Here is a 24,044-nt window from a genome sequence, read left to right as displayed (position 1 = left end):
TACCTAGAGGAAGTAATAGTAGATATAGGAATTGTTGTCTAAGTATGTCTGTAGGTGTATGACCTTGTGATTATGGTACCGTGTGATTAGGGTCATTCAAGTGTAAAATCTGTACGATATGTGAATAAAATCTCATTTGTATTGGTCTGTCGCTTCATTGTGTTCGTTTCCCATTATGCGCCATTGTACTTATTAATATTGTTTAGCTCTATTCCCTTACAATATCCGTCTGACGTGACGCTGTTTACAAGTTATCGATGAAAACAATGTTGTATGATACTTTAAGGGGGGAAAAAATCACCGCTTCTGACAGTCCCAATGGTAGAAGAAGAAGAAGCAAATGAATTCCGCACACAAAATGTCTCGTATTTATGGTGGAGCGTATGCGTTTGCGTTACTACGCACGAGTGCCGTTTGCTGGGTTGACACTGAGAGCCCGCCATCACACTGCACCTGTAGGCATTAGCTGGGGCGGCGGTGAGGCGCGCGTTAATCGCGTTATTCGCTCGTCGGACACGCAGCAGCGCGGAACAGTCGCTCTGCGTGCAGCCAGCGAGAAGCGACCTGACGCTGTTACCGCGCCGCCCTGTGCCGAGGTCTCGATCAACATTTTCTGTGTGGCCAGGACGCTGCCTGGAGCGCAGTGCGACCAGGATTGGTCAAAAACGCACTAACTTCCGCCGCCAGAGCAGTGTCATTAGCCCCCCCCCCCCTCCCCCATAACACCGTACTTTATCTCTGCGAGCTAGGGTTGGGGGTTATCGCTGAAACGACCAGTGTTCAGTTATATTGATATTTTTTTGCAAGGCCAGTTTCATCTGACTTTTAAAACCGCTCAAAATAATCGGTTTCCGAAATAACCGATTTTCGGTTTTTTATTCATACGAGGGTGAGTCAAATTAAAACCTTAAAATTGTAATAACAAATCGAAATTTGAGCCGTTATCGTGTAGGTTGGTAAGCGTGCTACAAACAGCATGCAGAATGGCCTGTAGGTGACAGCATAGTGCAGATGCACACATACCGTCGCAATATAACGATGGCCGCCCCACTTGCAACTTGCACAAGGCAAAACAGCGTTCTGGTATTCGGTTTTTGCGTAGTGGAGGTGTGAAACCTATTGAAATTCATCAGCACGGTGATGCATGTTTGTCACAGCAGCAAATCTACGAATGGAGTAGGAGTTCGCAAATGGTGTGATTTCAGTGGAAGATGCTCCTCGCCCAGGTCAGGCACAATGAGTTGTGACTCCACAGAACATTGCAGCAGTTAAAGCCATAGTGGAGGAAACCAGCCAAGTGACACTGAATGACATTGCAGCATGTTTACAGATTAGTCATGGGTCAGCACACCACACTGTGCATGATGTGCTCCAGTTTCACAAAGTGTCTGCAAGATGGGTGCCACGGCAGCTGACTCCTGAAATGAGAGAACGGCGTGTTGATGCTTGTGAAGAACTTCTTCGGCGCTTTGAACGAGAAGGTGATGGCTTCCTTGCAAGAATCGTTACTGGGGACGAAACCTGGGTTCACTTCCACCAACCGGAAACGAAGAGAGCGAGCAAGGAATGGCGCCATTCCTCATCACCAAAACCAAAGAAGTTTCGAACACAACCATCTATAGGGAAGGTTATACTGACTGTCAGCAGGTGTCCTTTTGCAACATGAACAGTGCAAGGCCCCACACTGCCCGTACAACAGTTGCAACAATCACAGACCTGCATTTAAGTGTATTCCTCATCCACCATACCAGACCTTGTCCCAAGTGATTTCCATATGTTTGGACCACTCAAAGACGCAATGGGAGGAAAGAAGTTCCGTTCTGATGAAGAGGTACGCCACGCGGTGCGTGAGTGGTTGCGCGGACTACCAAAAGAATTTTTTCTAAAGGAATTTATGCACTTTGTAAGCTCTGGAGGACTCTCATTTGACTCACCCTCGTATTATTTCCTGAAATCGAACAAAGATTGAAAAATTTTGACTCCCTCAGTTTCAAGATACGTAGAATCAAAATATTAAGTTACATATGCAAATAACATTGGGCAAAGGCTACAACGCAGTCTCATTTCCTTCTCAACCAATTCCTCATTTTCATGTTGAGGGACATGATAGGGAAGCAGTGGTGCAAAGAGAGTGAGACAGGTTTTTACCCATCCCCGATGGTATTCATTATGTACACTGAACAAGCAATAAAGGAAACCAAAGAAAAATTTGGAATAAGAATTGAAGTTCAGAGAGGAGAAATAAAAACATTGAGATTTTCCGATGGCATGTCAGAGACAGACTTGGAAGAGCAGTTGAACGGAATGGACAGTGATTTGAATGGAGAATGTAAAATGAACTCCAACAAAAGCGAAGCAAGGATAATGGAATGTAGTCGAGTTAAATCAGATGGTGCTCCGGGAATCAGATTAGGAAACGAGACACTTAAGGTGTAGATGAGTTTTGGTGTTTGGGTAGCAAAATAACTGTGATGGCCGAAGTAGAGAGGACATAAAATGTAGACCGGCAATAACAAGAAAAGCAATTCGATAGAAGAGAAATTTATTCACATGGAATACAGATTTAAGTCTTAGGAAGTCTTTTCTGAAGGTATTTGTCTGGAGTGTAACCATGTATGGAAGTGAAACATGGATGATAAACAGTTAAGACAAAAAGAGAATAGAAGCTTTCGAAATGTGGTGCTACAGAAAAATGTTGAAGATTAGATGGGTCGATTACGTAACTAATGAGAAAGTAGTGAACAGAATTGGGGAGACAAGAAATCTGTGGCACAACTCGACCAAAAGAAGGGTCAAATAGCTCTGAGCACTATGGGACTTAACATCTGAGGTCATCAGTCCCCTAGACTTAAAACTACTTAAACGTTACTAACCTAAGAACATCACACACTTTTCGTACCATACAGAAATTCTCTGTAGATCATACTAGACCGTAAATTACAGCGTCAGCTGCAAACAATCTAAGGAGGCTGCTCAGATTATCACCTAGATCACTTATGTAAATCAGGAACAGCAAGGGGCCTATGACATTACGTTGCGGAACGCCAGATATCACTTCTGTCCTACTCGATGATTTACCGTCTATCGCTACGAACTGTGACCTCTCTGAGAGGAAATCACGAATCCAGTTACACAACTGAGACGATACTCCATATGCACGCAATCTGATTAACAGTCGCTTGTGAGACTCTCTAATCGTCAAAGCACTAAGAAGTTGAACCGTTCAAGTACAGTGATTGAGAATTTATTTAGACTGCGCGCGATATTGACAGAACGTAAAATACGGGCAAAGCAGAAAATTATTTGAGGCGTCGACGCGGTTCCTTTCGCGCAAAGCAAGAACCACAAACTGTTATTCTTCTCAACTTGTTGCTGATTTACAGTTATTAGTAACTGCCAGACGTTATGACAAATTTTGTCAGACGACAAACATCTCGTATTCAAGAAACGACCGCAGAAAGCTGTTCTAAGACCCAAACATAAATAGGCTAGACTGGCGTTTGCTGGAAAACATGGACTTTGGAATGGGATGAAGAGATCTTCTGTGACAAGAAAAAATTTAATTTAGATGGGCCGGATGGATTTCAGTATTAGTGGCATGATCTGAGAACAGAGCATCGGGTGAGCATCAGCAGAAACGTTGCTGGAAGAGATGTTAGGATCTAGTCAGCCTTCTGTACCAAAGGTAACTTACGTTTTGCTTGGCTGAACACTACAATGAACTCTAACCTGTACACTGAAATGCTGGAGACAGAATTGATCAGAACGTATGAGGACCAAGGGAACTAAAGTAAAACGGTTCAACGAGATAATGCATCTGTGCATGTTTCTGATACAGCCAAAAGTGGTTTGAAGATAAAAATGCCGATATCTTGCCGTGGCCTTCGCGTATCCCGGACATGAACAGCTAGGGAAACCGGTGGGGAATACCTGCAAGCCGTGTTCATCACAATGGACGGCAATTTGAGGCGTTATATGAGCTGAAAAGTGCAATATCGGAACAGACAGTGAGTGCCTTTATGCCAGTTTTCACACAGGAAATGCAAACGCCTTATTTTGTTACTCGTGTTATGAAAGAAAGTATGTAATTAGGTCACGATTGTGTATGTCTTATACGATTCTACTACTTTCACAATAAATTGGATACATTATGCTACAGACATCGTACTATTACTTTCGCAGGGACCTACCTTTACACTGATTTCCACTACTGCAGCGGTTTGTGGATTAGGCTTGCGATAAACGGCACCTAACGTCTATCATAAGGAGTGACAATCATCATGGTTACCTGTCGAGCCACCTCCACAAGATAGAAGTCGATGACTCCCTAACTTGTTCGTGGGACTTTAATCATCTTTTTTTCCGTGTGTGCGGCATCGCAAGCAGAAAGCCATTTTAGGCAAGCTACTAAACAATTTTAAACACAAATATCCCGTAGTACCATCACTATGTTTGCATTAGAAAATACAAAAATTTGTAGTATCACGGTGACCTTTTTTAAGAGGTTGGGTTGTTTGGGGGAGGAGACCAAACAGCGAGAGTCATCGGTCTCATCGGATTAGGGAAGGACGAGGAAGGAAGTCGGCCGTGCCGTTTCAAAGGAACCATCTCCACACTTGCATGGAGCGATTTAGGGAAATCACGGAAAACTTAAATCAGGATGGCCGGACGCGGGATTGAACCGTCGTCCTCCCGAATGCGAGTCCAGTGTGCTAACCGCTGCGCCACCCCGCTCTGTGTCCTTTTTTAAGGGACTGCCGTCTGCACGTACAACTGGGAGCGTATTCCCATGGAGGGAGAACTTCTACATCTTCCTATGGACTGTTTGTCATGCATAACTAAGTATTTACGTTATGGAAACAATAACATAGAGAGTATTTAAGGAGAACACGCTACGATAAACTGAATTTGAACCCACGTGACCACGGTCGCAATTGTAAAGTTATATACTGTAGATAGCGACAGGTATACTTCCACATTCCAGACAAGCTTAAAAACTGCCTGTGGAAACAGAGGATATTTTGACAATCGTAACTGACAAACGTTACGCATTTCGTGTACCTAGAACGATTGAGAACGCGTACAGGAATATAATATGTTTGCTTAGCTAGTTTAGATACAAGCTATCTGAGCCTTTTTCTGAAAACGAGATGTATTTTCTGCTCTTCGAAAGTATTTTCATTGTTCAGCTGGTGAAGAACTACAGTGAAAATTATACTTCCGATTCTTCCGATTCACATTTGGTGCACAGTTTTCAATTACAGGAAACTCAGATTACGTTATCTGCCGACTCACAATACTGAGGAGCAAAATAAACCAAACAATTAAAAAAAAATGCCTGCTCGAAGAATGGTGTTGGTATAATCTAAAAATATACATTAGACCACATCGAGAGCTGCCAGTTCTAGCGGATTGTAGTTTTTGTTACAATTACATTTTGTTCAAAAAAATACGCGTGTATACAGTAGAATTAAATTTTCGCTTGGTCAACCACCAACTCACAAGTGTACCAAAGCAACTTTTTCGATAAAAACTGATACAGCTTTACACTTGAAATCAGCGAGAATAAATAATTGTGTTACAGCCGAACTTTGATTTAAAATCGACGGAGTTATCAGCTTACAGCCTCTTCTTTGGTAAACTTAAGATAGGTAAACTGATGTCATTTTCTATAACATGCGTTTTTTTAATACGTTCTGAATACGTTATGACATAGTCTATGACACTGAGTCATTGACACGAATGTCCAATTGATGAAAACTTTTAAAAGAATGAAGCCGTTCCTTCTGTTGAAGCTCTTCTAATTAAATCTTTCTTGGATCCTAGTTCTTCAGACTGCTTAACGAAAGGCTATGATTCATGATATCTTCTCTCATTTTCACGTTAGACAGCCGTGCCAATAAATGGAAGTCAAGTAACTGTTTGATGGATTGCTGCGTTAACTTTTCTGACGCGGAGCGCAATACAATGCGTCCACTGGTATTAAATGTGGATTATCGAAAATCCTTTAGAGATAAGGTTACGAAATCTCATGGGCACAACAGTTACGACACGTATTTTTAGCTTTATCAGCGTTATGTTTGTCATCACCTCCAGGTGTTTATTCAACACAATTACGACGAGTGTGTAAAGTGTTTTGAAACGAGAAGACCTCTGTGTGGAGCTAATCTGTCCCATTTTCTCATAGTCTTAACCTTTGATACGTCTACCAATTTATTTAGCATTTCAGAAAATTCATGGACTGCATGATCTGTGACCACGTGCCTGAAGACGTACGTATTTTACACGAGCAGGCATTCCAAAACAATAGGCAATGATTTTCTTCTTAAGTAGTACATTTAAATAAATATCATTGTAAGATGCTGATCTGTTATCATTGTCTTCATTTCAGACAACAACATCGGATTTACCTTCACTTATTATTTTTACGTATCCCTTTTTTCTTTTGTTCATCGACGTCAGACTTACAGGTCTTACTTCAAATAGTTTGTCTTTTTTTCGAACCTGGTTGCACTGGTCTTACGTTTCAGATATTTTCGCAAGCTACTGATTCATGTCTTACGTCTATGTAAAACGAGAAAGAAAACATCTTTAGTTAACAGAAACGTAAGAAAACATAACGACGTAAACAATATGCAAGCAATGCTAAATAGTTTTGTCTAATGGGCAACGAACAGTATTGTGTTCATATTGGATGAAAGCAAACATTTATTTACGTATTCAGTTAACTTAATCACTACACATGGAATATACGTGAGATGCTACACTGCACATGCCAAAGATCTACTACACAGCTACCCCACTTGGCTCGTAGATTTTATTGTTAGGATAACATTGTACCAGCAGCAAAATAAAAGAGGTCCTCGAACAACTAGCTTAGTTTTCCTTGATTGTGAAGCTGCTTCACAGTGTTCCAATCAAGTAAGGTGGCGAAGCACTTGAGTTACTGGCTTCTTGCTGGGAACGAAATGAGTTCGAATCCCGCTCGGCCTTTGTGACTTAGTCTTGCCGCGGTCTCCTAAATTGCTGAATGGTAGCTCCAAGCTCAAGGTTTCTTTCTTTCACTGTCCCCGTTTTAGTAAGTTCACCGTTTCTAATGACAGAAGTCAAGATTGAAAATGAGAGATGCAATTTGTGTTTGGCGAAAAAACGGAGTTACAGAAACCAAAAATCAGTCGTTTTACGAAACAGTCATATCAATGCACGTGCTGAGAATATATTTCATACATTCAAAATATGAGATAATTGCGTTGCACGGAAAAGGTAGTGTAGTTACATGAGTGTAATTTTAGGTCGGCTAGGAGAGGAACATATACACGCTCTTTTATCAAGCTCCAGTGAACGGAATCCAGCGGTGGCAACCAAAACACACAGCGAGCACGCTCCGCACCAGTGAAAATAGCCATTCTCACAAATTATTCAGTAATATCCTCTGTCTATCTAAAATGAGAAAGAAAAAAAAATCTGATCTTAAAAACTTAGTTTAAAACAAAGAGTTATTTCCAACCTTCAACTTGCTCAACGTCTGGAAAAGCGCACCCAATCAACTAATCAACTATCCGTAGAGAATTGTTTGTCATTACTATAACTAACGAATACTGAAGCTCTTGTTTCAGTCCACGTTTGTTAAACAAATTTTGTTTGACAATTCTGCCTTCTTCAAAACCCAAAATGCGGATTAAAAAAAAAAAAAAAAAAAAAAAAAACCAAAGTTCTAATGTGTGTGAAATCTTATGGGACTTAACTGCTAAGGTCATCAGTCCCTAAGCTTACACACTACTTGACCTAAATTATCCTAAGGACAAACACACACACCCATGCCCGAGGGAGGACTCGAACCTCCGCCGGGACTAGCCGCAAAACGCGCATCCCTCTTAAATGGTTCAAATGGCTCTGAGCGCTATGGGACTTAACTTCTGAGGTCATCAGTCCCCTAGAACATAGAACTACTTAAACCTAACTAACCTAAAGACATCAAACACATCCATGCCCGAGGCAGGATTCGAACCTGCGACCGTAGCGGTCGCGCGGTTCCAGACTGTAGTGCCCAGAACCGCTCGGCCACCACGCCCGGCTCATCCCTTGTAACTACCCAATTGGAGAGAAGCAGTTTGTGTTTTCGAAAAGACATAGTTACAGAAAGCAAATCAGTTATTTTACGAAACAGTCATAAGAGTTCATGAGCTGAGAATAAATTTCATACATGCAAAATATGAGATACTTGCACTGCCCGGTAAAAGTAGTGTAGTCACATGAGTGTAATTTCTTGGTGGCAACCAGTCATTTGTTTTAGTGTTTCACTGCGGTTGCCTGAATGGCAATTTGCAAGGGTTTGTGTACGCACGGATATGATACATAACGCTGTTGCTGTCACATAGATACGTCCAGTTTCTTTATAATCGTGGTGGGATTTAGACAGAGAGGGACTCAAATGCTCACTAGGCAACGATTTTAGGTGATGATCATAGGCCAACGTAAACCTTCACAAAATACGCTTTACTGGGGCCATAACGGAAATAGGTCATGCATCTATGAAGCAAATATTTTATGTTTGTGACTAGCGTGCTCTCTCTGTTTACAGACATCTCATGGAAACTGTGGCCACACAAATGTCGCACATTGTTTGTCGTTCTTTTAGCTTATTATATGTTACCTTTTCCACCTTCTAGCTCTGTACATCTTCACAATTGTTTCCCACTATGGACAGTCATTGCTGCAAATACAGTAATGTCATGTGTTTCGTTGTGTACTATCCAGCTCTTTTCCAATCAGTTTCACAGGTAGCTCATAATACTTTGGCTAACTTATCTCCTTTTTTGAAATCAAGAAATCGCAGTGAGACAGTGATATTTGAACCCGAGATATTTGATTCGGATCCCTACGTCGAAAAGAATATCCGCCTATGTAATACGGCTAGTATGTGTAGGAGTTACAGCAACGTAAAGTAGTTGGTTAGGAAAATGTGCAGTATTTTCCGAGATGCAGTACCAATCTTCTTCGCAGTGTCTCATAGAGATGGGCCGTCGCAATACGGATAGGGGAATTAGGTCTTATAGCTGGACGTTGCTTTCCCATACGGTGCTGTATAACAGCACTAACAGCACAAGCAGTACCAAGATGAACAGTTGATCCGAGTGAGAAGAATAGTTTACTGCCACATGCAATGTGACGTCGCTAGACAAAGAAGTCGCCGAATCAGTTGAAGAATTTCATGTCCTGACTGGCTTACCTTATAAAACACGATAAAAAGCGTGTGAATCACGTAAAAGATCCAAGTTGCTGACAAGAATAATACACAGAAGAAAGACAAAGAAAACTGAGAACGATCAGTATGGGAAGGTAAAAGAGAAGCAGTTCTGTGACATTGCGCATGATGATGGAAGCAAGACTTAGGAAAAATTAGGAAACATTCATAGGATTTGTCGACCTAAAAAGAATGTTCGACAATGTGAAATTGTGCAAGATGATCGAAATCTTGAGAAAAATAGGAGTAAGCTACAGGGAAAGAAGGTTAAAAACCTGTGCGCGATAAGGACAAACTATACGTAAGTACATTCAGATCTACTCAATCTTACTATAGCCCTGTAAATCTGAATAAGTACAAAAGTGGTCCCCGTGCAAAAATCCATAAACCGTGTGAAATATATTTCTTACCCCGTATTGGTGTCATCTTGTATAACGCGTTGTTCTGCTCTCAGCACTACTAAACTAACTACAATTGCAAAACCCAAAATGCAAGATACACTATGTTATCAAAATTATCGGGACACGTGGCTGAAAATGACTTACAAGTTAGTGGCGCCATCCATTGGTAATGATGGAATTCAATATGGTGTTGACCCACACTTAGTCTTAATGACATCGTCCGTTCTTGCACGCATGCGTTCAATCGGGTGCTGAAAGATTTCTTGGGGAATGGCAGCCCATTCTTCACGGAGTGCTGCACAGAGCAGAGGTATCGATGTCGGTCGGTGAGGGCTGGCACGAAGTCGGCGTTCCAAAACATCCCAAAGATGTTCTGTTGGATTCAGGCCAGGGCTCTGTGCAGGCCAGTCCATTACAGGGATGTTATTGTCGTGTAACCACTCCGCCACAGGCTGTGCGTTATGAGCAGGTGCTCGATTGTGTTGAAAGATGCAGTCGCCATCCCCGAATTGCTCTTCAACAGTGGAGAGCAAGAAGGTGCTTAAAACATCAATGTAGGCCTATGCTGTGATAGTGCCACGAAAAACAAAGAGGGGTGCAATCCCCCTCCATGAAAAACACGACCACACCATAACACCACTGCTTTCGAGCCGTCGAATTTTACTGTTGGCCCTACACAAGCTGGCATACGTTCACCGGGCATTCGCCATACCCTCACCCTGACATCGGATAGCCACACAACGTTTTTCCACTGTTCAATCGTCCACTGCTTACGCCCCTTACACCAAACGAGGCGTCGTTTGACATTTATTGGCGTGATGTGTGGCTTATGAGCAGCCGCTCGACCATGAAATCCAAGTTTTCTCATCTCTCGCATAACTGTCATAGTACTTGCAGTGGATCCTGATGCAGTTTGGAATTCCTGTGAGACGGTCTGGGTAGATGTCTGTCTACTACACATTACGAACCTCTTCAACTGTCGCCGGTCTCTGTCAGTCAACAGACGAGGTCGGCCTGTACGCTTTTGTGCTGTACGTGTCCTTTCACGTTTCCACTTCAGTATCACATCGGAAACAGTGGATGGCTCTAATGGCGCTAAGCACTATGGGACTTAACATCTGAGGTCATCAGTCCCCTAGACTTAGAACTACTTAAACCTAACTAACCTAAGGACATCACACACATCCATTCCCAAGGCAGTATTCGAACCTGCGACCGTAGCAGCAGCGCAGTTCCGGGCTGGAGCGCCTAGAACCACTCTTCCATAGCGGCCAGCGGAAACAGTAGACCTAGGGATGTTTAGGAATGTGTAAATCCTGCGCACAGACGTATGACACATGTGACACCAAATCACCTGACCACGTTCGAGCCGGCCGGAGTGGCCGAGCGGTTCTAGGCGCTTCAGTCTGGAACCGCGCGACCGCTACGGTCGCAGGTTCGAATCCTGCCTCGGTCATGGATGTGTGTGATGTTTTTAGGTTAGTTAGGTTTACGTAGTTCTAAGTTCTAGGGGACTGATGACCTCAGATGTTAAGTCCCATAGTGCTCAGAGCCATTTGAACCATTTTTGAACCACATTCGAAGTCCGTGAGTTCCGCGGAGCGCCCCATTCTGCTCTCTCAGGATGTCTAATGACTACTGAGGCAGCTGATATGGGGTACCTGACAGAAGGTGGCAGCACAATACACCTAATATGAAAAACGTATGTTTTTGGGGGTGTCCGGATACTTTTGATCACACAGTGTATATCTTTCCGTGCGAGCTCTGACTTCCCTTACTTTATTAGGATAATCGTTTCTCGCTATGTAGGTCGGCATCAACGAAAGATTTTAGCATTCGGGGGAGAAGCTTGCTGAATGAAATTTCGTGAGAAGATTCCGCCGTAACGAAAAACGCCTTTGTTTTAATGATCTCCATTGGTTTATTTAACAGTGACATCACGGAAACGGAGCAGAAGCTACAGTTTTTTCATAAGCAAACGGATGTATGGTAATATAGTTGGCATTTTACCATGACCCGTTGTGTTGTCGTGAAGGAACTTCGCTTTCGGGGGTCCATGTATCCATTTTACGCTAGTGGCGGGCATGTCCTGTTTGCCAGCTCGAACTTTTTTTTTCCATCAGTCTTCTGACTGGTTTGATGCGGTCCGCCACGAATTCCTCTCCTGTGCCAACCTCTTCATCTCGGAGTAGCACTTTCAACCTACGTACTCAATTATCTGCTGGATGTATTCCAGTCTCTGTCTTCCTCTACAGTTTTTGCCTTCTACAGCTCCCTCTAGTATCATGGAAGTCATTCCCTCATGTCTTAACAGATGTCGTATCATCTTGTCGCTCATCGTTATCAGTGTTTTCCACATATTCCTTTCCTCTCCGATTCTGCACAGAACCTCCTAGTTCCTTACCTTATCAGTCCACTTAATTTTCAACATTCGTCTGTAGCACCACATCTCAAATGTTTCTATTCTCTTCTGTTCCGATTTTCCCACAGTCCACGTTTCACTACCATACAATACTGTACTCCAGATGTACATTCTCAGAAATTCCTTCCTCAAATTTAGGACGATATTTGATATTAGTAGACTTCTCTTGGCCAGGAATGCCCTTTTTGCTATTGCTAGTCTGCTTTTGATGTCCTCCTTGTTGTCCGTCATTCGTTATTTTACTGCCCAGATAGCAGAATTCCTTAACTTCATCTACTTCGTGAACATCGACCCTGATATTTTCTCGTTGTTCTTATTTCCACTACTTCTCATTACCTTCGTCTTTCTTCGATTTACTCTCACTCCATACTCCGTACTCATTAGACTGTTCATTTCATTCAGCTGATCATGTAATTCTTCTTTACTTTCACTCTGGATAGCAATGTTATCAGCTCTATTCTATAAGTATTCAAAGAACTGTGACTGACGCCCGAACAACAGGGACTTACATGCATTGAGAATAGAAAATAGTGCATTGAGAATGGCTAGCTACTAGCCGAAATCTGGATTTGCGTAATAAAATCTAAAAAAGGACGACTGATTGCGGCACTCTATAATTTATAAGTCACATAACAGTCGCTCAGTGCACCCACTTTCCAAATGGAAGGTAACCTGACATAAAATTGAGCTAATCATATTTTACTCTCAGTCCTAAAGTGTTTATTCCTGATCTTGACAGAAACACGGCAGTCTCTGTTTTTGGCAATCGTACTTTCTTATTCAAAATCAAAAAGCATCCCAAGCTTGTGTCGATTACCTGGGTTACGCTAGAGATAAGAGCTACAACAATCATATTTGTTCATTTCAAACGAAGAAAAACATTCAAGCACCACTATATTGATTCGGACTAGACTTAAAAGCGTTAATAGTGTCCTCATTTTGGGGTTTTGAGGGTATGATAACCCTAGGTAACTGTCGATCAGTGAAAACTTGGTGCCACCCGCTCCCACCCTCCCCCATCAGTTCTGCCTACACCACCTCATTTTTTTTTCAATGCTCATCGCTACATAGCCTATTTATTCGTTTACGGAAATCAACATGATTCTACTATGAAGTAAAAGGTATCCTCTCCAGTAACGTTTTTTGTATAATATAATTCAAAACATAGAAAACACACAGTCCCTAAACTCTTTGCTGACAACAATGGCGCGATTCCTTTTTCATTGTTTCATTGCTGAGCAGTACAAAGCCATAACAATCTTTCGGTGCGTTGCCTCACTTGGCATAACGAGATGGAAACAAGAAACAAACATCTCTGTGCCAGGAAGAGGTAAGAGGTAGGTCTTATGAGACTGTTTCTCAGCACTGGCGAACCCAAATCTCTTCATGATTTCCTTTAAGGCATCTCCGCCACACTCCCATTTTAGTGCCTTCCAATCCTTTTCCTTCTCCTTTTTCTTCTTCTTGTTCTTTTCTTCTTCCTCCTCCTACTTCGTTCTCCCTCTTCTTCTTTCTTTTGCGTGTCCTTGGTTTTGTTCGCTCGTCACAGAACTGCGCCCACACAGAATCGGCGGCCAGCCTGACGTACCTTGGTTATGCTGTTAGCCATATGGCAGTGCTGACTGGTGGACCAAGGGCCGTAGGTTCAGATCCCCAGTTGTAAAGGTTGTATTATGACACCCTTGCTTCACGAAGTGTATGTTGTGTCGTAAGTGCAAATGTTTAGTGTATATGACTAATGGGTGTGTATACCCGTCAGGTTAGCCGAGAGCGCTAACGCGCTGCTTCCTGGACTCGGGTAGGCGCGCCGGCCCCGGATCGAATCCGCCCAGCGGATTAACGAGGGCCGGTGAGCCAGCCAGCCTGGATGTGGTTTTAGGCGGTTTTCCACATCCGCTACGTGAATACCGGGCTGGTCCCCACATCCCGCCTCAGTTACACGACAGGCAGACATTTGTAAGACTTCCGCACTATTTCATGGTTTACACTGGACGCAGACAGCTGGGGTACACTGATTCCGTCCTGGGGGGTATGGGGTGGTGGCAGGAAGGGCATCCGGCCACCCCTTTCCATTAACCTTGCCAATTCCGTCGTAACCACGCCGACCCTGCGACCATTGCGGGACAAAGGCGCAAGTGAAAGAAGAAGAAGACTAATGGGTGTGTATATAGTGGAGTGCCACATTTTTTTATGCCAATGCGGAAAGTAAAAGTACGAAATCTGATGCCACAGTCTACTCCTATGGAACAGAACGAAGGGAACTGTCATGTTTACTGTCGCATCTGATGGACACACCAACAGCAACAGTGCCACACGGAATCTGACAGACGGACCACCATCAGATGTAAGGAGCACTGTATGAATTAGTAAAACAAGGTAGCACTTAGGGCCAAATGGGCTGCTCTTGATCTCGGTTCAAGCCGAAACCCATTGAGCTGTAAGAGGTGAAGATGAGTCCCCAATTTGGAATAGTTGGGTCAGAAGGCCTAGTCTTGCATGCACACTCTTAGACGTCTTTGGTAGAAAATCGGCCCCGTCGTCGAACCGATGTAGCGCCTCTGGTGGCGCCATCTATGAGAGGCCTGGTGCCCTCTGTGCGTGTGACGTCGTTATTGGTTCTGAAGAACAGCCCAAGTCTCGGCGACTAGATGAGATGCTACAGAGTGTATCAGTCTCTATGAGAACATATAATTGTGTATTATTTATGTTCAGGTACATGTTTGGATTTCATAAAAGTAGCATGACTAACAGAAAACCTTTAGTGTTCGTTGGCCTCTTGTGTAGGCTATTCGTAGTGCCACGTGTTTTCCTCTAGACTGGACAGCTGACGCCGTGTTCCTACAAAGGTGAGACCGCTTACTCTCTAGATGAAGTGCCTTTGCTGTATGTGACTTGGTTTTTCGCCCGCAGGTCCCATCTCGAGCTCGTTCGTGAACAAGTACGGATGCCGGCCGGTGACGATCGCAGGTGCCATCTTGGCGAGCGCCAGCCTCGCCGTCAGCGTGTTCGCGCGCAACGTGCTCACGCTCTACTTCACCATCGGCATCGGCACCGGTGAGTAACCCAGCAGTCTGCAGCTAAGCTGCAGGGGCTTTTCAACAACCTGTAGCGATTCTTACTACACTACGCGTTCACATAGTATACATGTATACAGGGTGGTCCGTTGATAGTGACCGGGCCAAATATCTCACGAAATAAGCATTAAACGAAAAAAGTACGAAGAACGAAACTCGTCTAGCTTGAAGAGGCAACCAGGTGGGGCTACGGTTGGCCCGCTAGATGGCGGCGCCGCCATAGGTCAAACGGATATCAACTGCATTTCTTTAAATAGGAACCCCCACTTTTTTTTAATTACATATTCGCGTAGTACGTAAAATATAATGTTTAGTTGGACCACTTTTTTCGCTTTGTGGTTGATGGCGCTATAACAGTCACAACTGTAACAGACACAAACGTATAGGTACGTGATATCACGTAACATTCCACCAGTGCCGACGGTATTTGCTTCGTGATACATTACCCGTGTTAAAATTGACCGTTTACCAATTGCGAAAAGGTCGATATAGTGTTGATGTATGGCTATTGTGATCAAAATGCACAACGGGCGTGTGCTATGTATGCCGCTGGGTATCCTGGACGACATCATCCAAGTGTCCGGACCGTTCGCCGGATAGTTACGTCATTTAAGGGAAAGGAAGTGTTCAGCCACATGTGAAACGTCAACCACGGACTGCAACAAATGATGATGCCCAAGTTTTAGCTGCTGTCGCGGCTAATCCGCACATTAGTAGCAGACAAATTGCGTGAGAATCGGGAATCTCAAAAACGTCGGTCTTGAGAATGCTACATCAACATCGATTGCACCCGTACCGTATTTCTATGCACCCCAAATTGCATGGAGACGACTTTGAACGTCGTGTACAGTTCTGCCACTGGACACAAGAGAAGTTACGGGACGATGACAGATTTTCTGCACGCGTTCTATTTCGCGACGAACCGTCATTCACCAACAACGGTAACGTAAACCGGCATAATATGCACTATTTTGCAACGGAAAATCCACGATGGCTGCGACAAGTGGAACATCAGCGACCTTGTCGGGTTAATGTATGTTTCGGAATTATGGGAGGAAGGATAATTGGCCCCCATTTTAACGATGGCAATCTAAATCGAACAGTGTATGCTGATTTCCTACGTAATGTTCTACCGATGTTACTGCAAGATGTTTCACTGCATGACAGAATGGCAATGTACTTCCAACATGATGGATGTCCGGCACATAGCTCGCGTGCAGTTGAAGCGGTGCTGAATAGCATATTTCATGACAGGTGGATTGGTCGCCGAAGCAGCACACCATGGCCCGCACGTTCACCGGATCTGACGTCCCCGGATTTCTTTCTGTGGGGAAAGTTGAAGGATATTTGCTACCGTGATCCACCGAGAACGCTTGACAATATGCGTCATCGCAATGTCAATGCATGTGCGAACGTTACGGAAGGCGAACTACTCGCTGTTGAGAGGAATGTCGTTACAGGTATCGCCAAATGCATTGAGGTTGACGGACATCATTTTGAGCATTTATTGCATTAATGTGGTACATACAGGTAATCACGCTGTAACAGCGTTCGTTCTCAGAAATGATAAGTTCGCAAAGGTACATGTATCAAATTGGAGCAACAGAAATAAAATGTTCAAATGTACCTACGTTCTGTATCTTAATTTAAAAATCCTGCCTGTTACCAACTGTTCGTATAAAATTGTGAGCCATATGTTTGTGACTATTACAGCGCCATCTATCACAAGGCGAAAAAAGTGGTCTGACTAAAATATTCATATTTCTTTACGTACTACATCAATATGTAATAAAAAATGGGGGTTCCTATTTTAAAAAAACGCAGTTGATATCCGTTTGATCTATGGCAGCACCATCTAGCGGGCCAACCATAGCGCCATCTGGTTTCTCCCTTCAAGCGAGACAAGTTTCGTACTTTGTAGTTTTTCCGTTTGACGCTTATTTCGTGAGATATTGGGCCCGGTCACGATCAATGGGCCACCCTGTGTACTGTATACACAGTCGGTTACACCATAACCCTTTCACACCGAATTAATTAAAATTTTGAAAATTACTATAAAAATTGGTTTTCTGCTTTTGGAGTGGCTACCGAGTGAGGCCATGTTGCTAAATTTCGATTGTTGTTTATAGTTATATAATTATTTTATGTGGGACATATACGTCCCGCTAGAACAGTGGTGGCCAATTTGGTGGTACTTACACACTGAGCGGTAAAATGAAATTTTCTAAGCGGTAAAAAGAAGGGCACTAGCGTTTGGGTCTCGAAACTCAACTACTTTCGAAATATCATTATTATTATCGCACTACTTCGTAAAACCGCATCACTGATTACATAAGTTACCAATAACTACATTTTTATTTCAAATTCTAGCATTAAGCTTGAAACAACGTGGTGGAAGTTACAGCATGTGAAACGAATGTATGAACATCTTTGTTTTTCCCATACTCCACCTACTGTACATATACGAGGGTGTGTCAAATGAAAACCTTAAACATTTTTTAAATATTATTCATTGTGCAGAAGTGGTACAAAGCTGTATCACTTTTCACCATAATCTCCCCTACACTCAATGCAAGTCCTCCAACGCTTACAAAATACATAAATTCCTTTAGAAAAAATTCTTTGGGTAGTCCACGCAACAACTCATGCACCACGTGGCGTACCTCTTCATCAGATCGGAACTTCTTTCCTCCCACTGCGTCTTTGAGTGGTCCAAACATATGTAAATCACTTGGGGCAAGGTCTGGGTTGCTCGCTCTCTTCGTTTCTGGTTGGTGGAAGTGAACCAGGTTTCGTCCCCAGTAACGATTCTTGCAAGGAAACCATCAACTTCTCGTTCAAAGCACCGAAGAAGTTCTTCACAAGCATCGACACGTCGTTCTCTCATTTCAGGAGTCAGCTGCCGTGGCACCCATCTTGCAGACACTTTGTGAAACTGGAGCACATCATGCACAATGTGGTGTACTGACCCGTGACTAACCTGTAAACATGCTGCAACTTCATTCAGTGTAACTCGGCGGATTTCCTTCACTATGGCTTCAACTGCTGCAGTGTTCTGTGGAGTCACAACTCGTTGTGTCTGATCTGGGCGAGGAGCATCTTCCACTGAAATCACACCATTTGCGAACTCCTACTGCATTCGTAGACTTGTTGCTGTGACAAACATGCATCACCGTACTGAACTTTCATTCGTCGATGAATTTCAATAGGTTTCATACCTTCCCTACCCAAAAACCGAATAACAGAACACTGTTCTTCCCTGGTGTAAGTCGCAAGTGGGGCGGAAATCTTTATACTGATACTGCGACGGTATGTGTGCAATTGCACTATGCTGCCACCTACAGGGCATTCTGCACGCTGTTTGTAGCACGCTTACCAACTTAGAAGATAACGGCGTGGAATTTCGATTTGTTATTACAAATTTAAGGTTTTCATTTGACTGACCCTCGTACTTTGTATCATCCATCTGTGACAGTAAAATTGAGACAAAAATGCTTAAATATCTGATGAAAATGCCTTCTTCAAGTTATATGTAGTTCCTATAATTGGCTAGAAATTGTTCCAATAAACGAACTGAGATCACAAGGCAGCAGTAATTATGCAATGGCGTTGAGCCACATGGAAACTATTTTCAACACATACTTTAACTGTGGCTGCATGGTACAGCTCGTATCATACCAGTCTCTTTAATAATGTATGATTGAATAAATGGTCTCTAGCCTAGAAACCATGCATTTCCGGACATAAGTTCCTTAGACCTTTTCCGTTCCGTATCCTCTCATCGCTCAGTCTCTAGAGTTTGCATACGGTGGAAAAGTCACCCTTTATAACTAAAATTCTTTTGCAATTCCACAATGAGATTTTCACTCTGCAGTGGAGCGTGCGCTGATATGAAACTTCCTGGCAGATTAAAATTGTGGGCCAGACCGAGACTCGAACTCGGTACCTTTGCCTTTCGCGGGCAAGTGCTCTACCATCTGAACTACCCAAGCACGACTCACCCCCCCCCCCCCCCCCCCCCCCGTCCTCACACCTTTACTTCCGCCAGTACCTCGTCTCCTACTTTCCAAACTTCACAAAAGCTCTCCTGCGAACCTTGCAGAACTAGCACTCCCGGAAGAAAGGATATTGGGGAGAAATGGCTTAGCCACAGCGTGGGGGATGTTTCCAGAATGAGATTTTCACTCTACAGCGGAGTGTGCGCTGATATGAAACTTCCTGGTTCATTAAAACTGTATACCGGACCGAGACTCGAACGCGGCACCTTTTCCTTTGTCTCCGCAATATCCTTCCTTCCAGGAGTGCTAGTTCTGCAAGGTTCGCAGGAGAGCTTCTGTGAAGTTTGGAAAGTAGGAGAAGAGGTACTGCCGGAAGTAAAGCTGTGAGGACGGGGCGTGAATCGTGCTTGGGTAGCTCAGATGGTAGAGCACTTGCCACGAAAGGCAAAGATTCCGAGTTCGAGACTCGGTCCGGCACGCAGTGTTAATCTGCCAGGAAGTTTCATCTTTTAGAATTATTGTCACATAAAAAGCGTTTGAAACGCCCCCTTAGAAAAATTATAAATGACTGTGCTTAAACTGACACACAATATTTTTAGCGCAACGCAGTCTTTCAAAAATCCCTACAAAAAAATGGCCCCGACTAACATTAACCTATACCTTTCACAAATCACTTACCTCACAAAAATCTACGTTACTCGAACTACTGCAAAACAGCGAGCGCCAATACTGCCAGCTGAATGAAAGATTCTAACTACTGAAGGTACTAACTACTGATTGGCATAGTTAGCAAATGAAAGATTTTGATACAGAACAAACAATGTATTTACCTTAATAGTGTTCAAAAGTCATTATATATATATATATATATATATATATATATATATAAAATCAGTTCATGACATCCAGTCTTACAAATTTACTGTCTCTGATGGACACACGTCCAGATCATCCGCTCTCAAAACTCCGCCATCTCTCTCCCCACATCCACCACTGTTGGCGGCTCACCTCGAAGTGCGCAACGCTATGCGCTGTTCACATCCAAGTGCCCAACACTACAATAGCGCATATTTCAACAATGCCAACCAGCCACAGACTGCACACAGCACAGTCAGTGATTTTAATAGAGTGGCGTTACCAACATAAAAACCTAAATAGCCTACTTACACGTTTATCGCATTTTGACCGTGACACGTATTAAAAATAATAATAAGATTTCACACGTTAATGTCCTACACCGTGATGAGTCTAACATTTTACATTATTTAATGTATCCATCCATATGGGGACGCGACATGGTACTGTATCTTGGCTCAACTGAGCTGTGTTGTGTGGGAATAAAGCTAAGACTGCAAGAGCAAGAAATGTTATCAGTCGTCACAATACTCGACGGCTCTAGGGCTGAAGATTATCACGACAGCGAGAACGGCTCCTCGCCTACGGAGACGGCCGTCTTGCCTCCCCGACTAAAGCCGTCGGCACACGGACCGTGCAGTCGAACGTTAACGTTGAGCGTGCCAAGTTCAACGTGCTGCTGAACGCTCAAGAACGATGCGACTTGTGCATACGGTACGTGGGTCCCAACGTGGTATGCGCGATCGTAACGCACTCCAGCGGCAGCTGAGGGATGTTTCTGGTTCGTAAATCACACTGTTTACCTAAGGGGCGCGCGTAAAATTCCCACGTTAGCTCTAATAAAACGCACTTTTCCTCCATCGTCCATGAAAAGGAAAATACCATGTCCAATCAATAAGGACACAGGGTTATAAAAGTTCCATTACAAACAGTGCGGTACAAATTTGAAGTACTTCTCTGCATAAGATAAACATTATTTCATCATTCCCACAGTTTAGTAAAACCCCAAGGTTAGTCTTACTTGATCACTGTTCCTACCCAGTAGCAGAATCTTTGCAACATGTGAATTACGAGGCGTAAAAGAAAAAGGAGCAAAATTTCTTTATACAAGTAGTGCAAGCTGTCCTGTAGATTAAGCCAATCGAACAAAGTCACCCCTCAAAAAAAGGTGAACTCATATTTACATAACATCAAATATTGTAGTATATACTTATAGAAAGCTAATAATAAAGTATCAGAACCTAATAAAAACGCGAATGTTAGAAAAAGAAAAGTTGGAAGTGTCAAGACGCGAACCACCGCCCCAACGAACAAATCGCTCCAAGACAGTGACGCTACTCATTAGGTTTTTTTTCTTTTCTTTTGATCTCATTTTGTTCGTTTTATTTCGTTGCAGCTGCTCGGGGCGGACGTCGCAAGACATCCGTTTCAGTTCGTCGTTTATCCATTAACTCAGTTTTTTTTATTACAGAGGGCTGCTAACCCTCCGACCGAACAGGTTTTTTCTTTTTTGTCATTGCGGACGTCACATGACATCCGGTCAAGTTCGTTTGTTGCTCCTTCCACTCAGTTTTTTTATTACAGAGGCCAACCAGCCTTCTGACCGAACACGCTGAGATACCGTGCCGGCGTGCTAAACCAACTACACACACACAAACATATACCATCTGATCATGTTGTGTTAGCGTTTGCTGAAACCTTAATCGTAGATATGTTACTAATTGAAATTTAATTATAACAAATTGCACCAAGAACAATGCGTTTTGGGGGTATGTTCAGTGTGTCGCTGCCTTCAAATAGCCTACTCTCATAATACGCAAGTTACAATAATTCTTTTGCCCGAATATGATGTTTCTCATTATTTTATTGGAACGAATCACACAGTTAACAAGGGGTTTTCCAGTGATTCTCAATTTGCAGGTGCTCAGAAACGGCATGTACAGGGTGCTACAAAAAGGTACGGCCAAACTTTCAGCAAACATTCCTCACACACAAATAAAGAAAAGATGTTATGTGGACATGTGTCCGGAAACGCTTAATTTCCATGTTAGAGCTCATTTTAGTTTCGTCAGTATGTTCTTCCACCTACGCTCAGTGGAGCACATTATCATGATTTCATGCGGGATACTCTACTTGTGCTGCTGGAACATGTGCCTTTACAAGTACGACACAACATGTGATTCACGCACGATGGAGCTCCTGCACATTTCAGTCGAAGTGCTCGTACGCTTCTCAACAACAGATTCGGTGACCGATGGATTGGTAGAGGCGGACCAATTCCATGGCCTCCACGCTCTCCTCACCTCAACCCTCTTGACTTTCATTTATGGGGGCATTTGAAAGCTCTTGTCTACGCAACCCCGGTACCAAATGTAGAGACTCTTCGTGCTCGTATTGTGGACGGCTGTGATACAATACGCCATTCTCCAGGGCTGCATCAGCGCATCAGGGATTCCATGCGACGGAGGGTGGATGCATGTATCCTCGCTAATGGAGGACATTTTGAACATTTCCTGTAACAAAGTGTTTGAAGTCCCGCTGGTACGTTCTGTTGCCGTGTGTTTCCATTCCATGATTAATGTGATTTGAAGAGAAGTAATAAAATGAGCTCTAAAATGGAAAGTAAGCGTTTCCGGACACATGTCCACATAACATATTTTCTTTCTTTGTGTGTGAGGAATGTTTCCTGAAAGTTTGGCCGTACCTTTTTGTAACACCCTGTATACAAATAGGCTTGAAATGAATGCCAATATGGCGCCTCACAACTCTGTACTGAAGGGAGACGGCGTGCGTGTTGTGCCATCTCATTGGTCAACGTTCAGACGCACGCTCAGAATATCTGACATGCCAGATATTGCTCTGCACGTTCGGAAAGACTCCCGAACATGCCATGACGTCAGAAACTCGGCACGCTCAACGCTGAACGTTCGGATGCACGGTCCGTGTGCGGACGGCTTAACGCTGGCCGTGTTGCAGGGCTGGGCTTCGGGCTGATCTACCTGCCGGCGATCGTGAGCGTGACGTGCTACTTCGAGAAGTACCGGTCGCTGGCGACGGGCATCGCGGTGTGCGGCTCGGGGCTGGGCACGTTCCTGTTCGCGCCGCTCACGGACGCCCTGCTGACGCACCTGGCGTGGCGCGGCGCTCTGCTCGCCATCGCCGGCTTCGTCCTCTCCTGCGTCCTCTTCGGCGCGCTCTTCCGGCCCCTGCAGAGCTCCGAGCCGGCCGCCGAGGACGTGCCCATACAGCAGGTAGGCGGCGCCCGCTCAGTACCACTGCACCAGCAGCGTCTCAAAAGTCCCTACACACACTGTCACAAACCTTTCTTTCTCTCTTTTCTTTCTTTTGCTACTGCCTTTATCCCGCACTGTGCGCAGGATCGGCAGGCTAAAGTACGGATTTGGCATGGTTTATTTTAAAGGGGTGGTCGGATGCCCTTCCTGCCGCCACCCCATACCCCCTGGGACGGAATTAGTGTACCCCAGCTGTCTGCGTCTAGTGTAGATCTTGAAATAGTGTGAATGTGTTTCAAGCGTCTGCGAGTCGTGTAACTGAGGCGTGACGTGGGGACCAGCCCGGTATTCACCTAGGAGGATGTGGAAAACCGCCTAAAAACCACATCCAGGCTGGCCGGCATGGAGTCGTGTAACTGAGGCGTGACGTGGGGACCAGCCCGGTATTCACCTAGGAGGATGTGGAAAACCGCCTAAAAACCACATCCAGGCTGGCCGGCACATCGGCCGTCGTCGTTAATCCGCCAGGCGGATTCGATCCGGGGCCGGCGCGCCTACCCGAGTCCAGGAAGCAGCGCGTTAGCGCTCTCGGCTATCCTGGAGGGTCACACTGTCGCAAACCTGTAAGACCTAAGTTATACACACAGTAGAGGATCCTAAGCTGAGATTTTTCTTTTCGGGTTGATGCATAAATTCGTAGCGTTTTTCCATACGTTTAATAAACACAACAGATACACATAAGAGAGACTCAAGTAGGACTGTTGGTATTTTTAAAAATATCTGGAGTCCGATGTATCGATAATTCGGATAATTTATA

The 24,044-nt window shown here is 43.9% G+C and overlaps 1 protein-coding gene across 1 annotated transcript in view; it reads left to right on the top strand.

The window, feature by feature from the left end:
- LOC126484757 (monocarboxylate transporter 9) overlaps nt 1-24,044 on the top strand; it is a 694,178-nt gene that overhangs the window by 603,237 nt on the left and 66,897 nt on the right. The window contains exons 3-4 of the mRNA XM_050108351.1: nt 14,978-15,121; nt 22,971-23,245. Coding sequence (XP_049964308.1) covers nt 14,978-15,121; nt 22,971-23,245 — 419 coding nt within the window. The remainder of the gene's footprint in view (nt 1-14,977; nt 15,122-22,970; nt 23,246-24,044) is intronic.

The sequence above is a fragment of the Schistocerca serialis genome, chromosome 6, assembly GCF_023864345.2.
Source record: "Schistocerca serialis cubense isolate TAMUIC-IGC-003099 chromosome 6, iqSchSeri2.2, whole genome shotgun sequence".
In the NCBI taxonomy this organism is placed as follows: Eukaryota; Metazoa; Arthropoda; class Insecta; order Orthoptera; family Acrididae; genus Schistocerca; species Schistocerca serialis.
The sequence above is the reverse complement of the archived record's forward strand: the minus strand, read 5'-3'. Positions and strand labels throughout refer to the sequence as shown.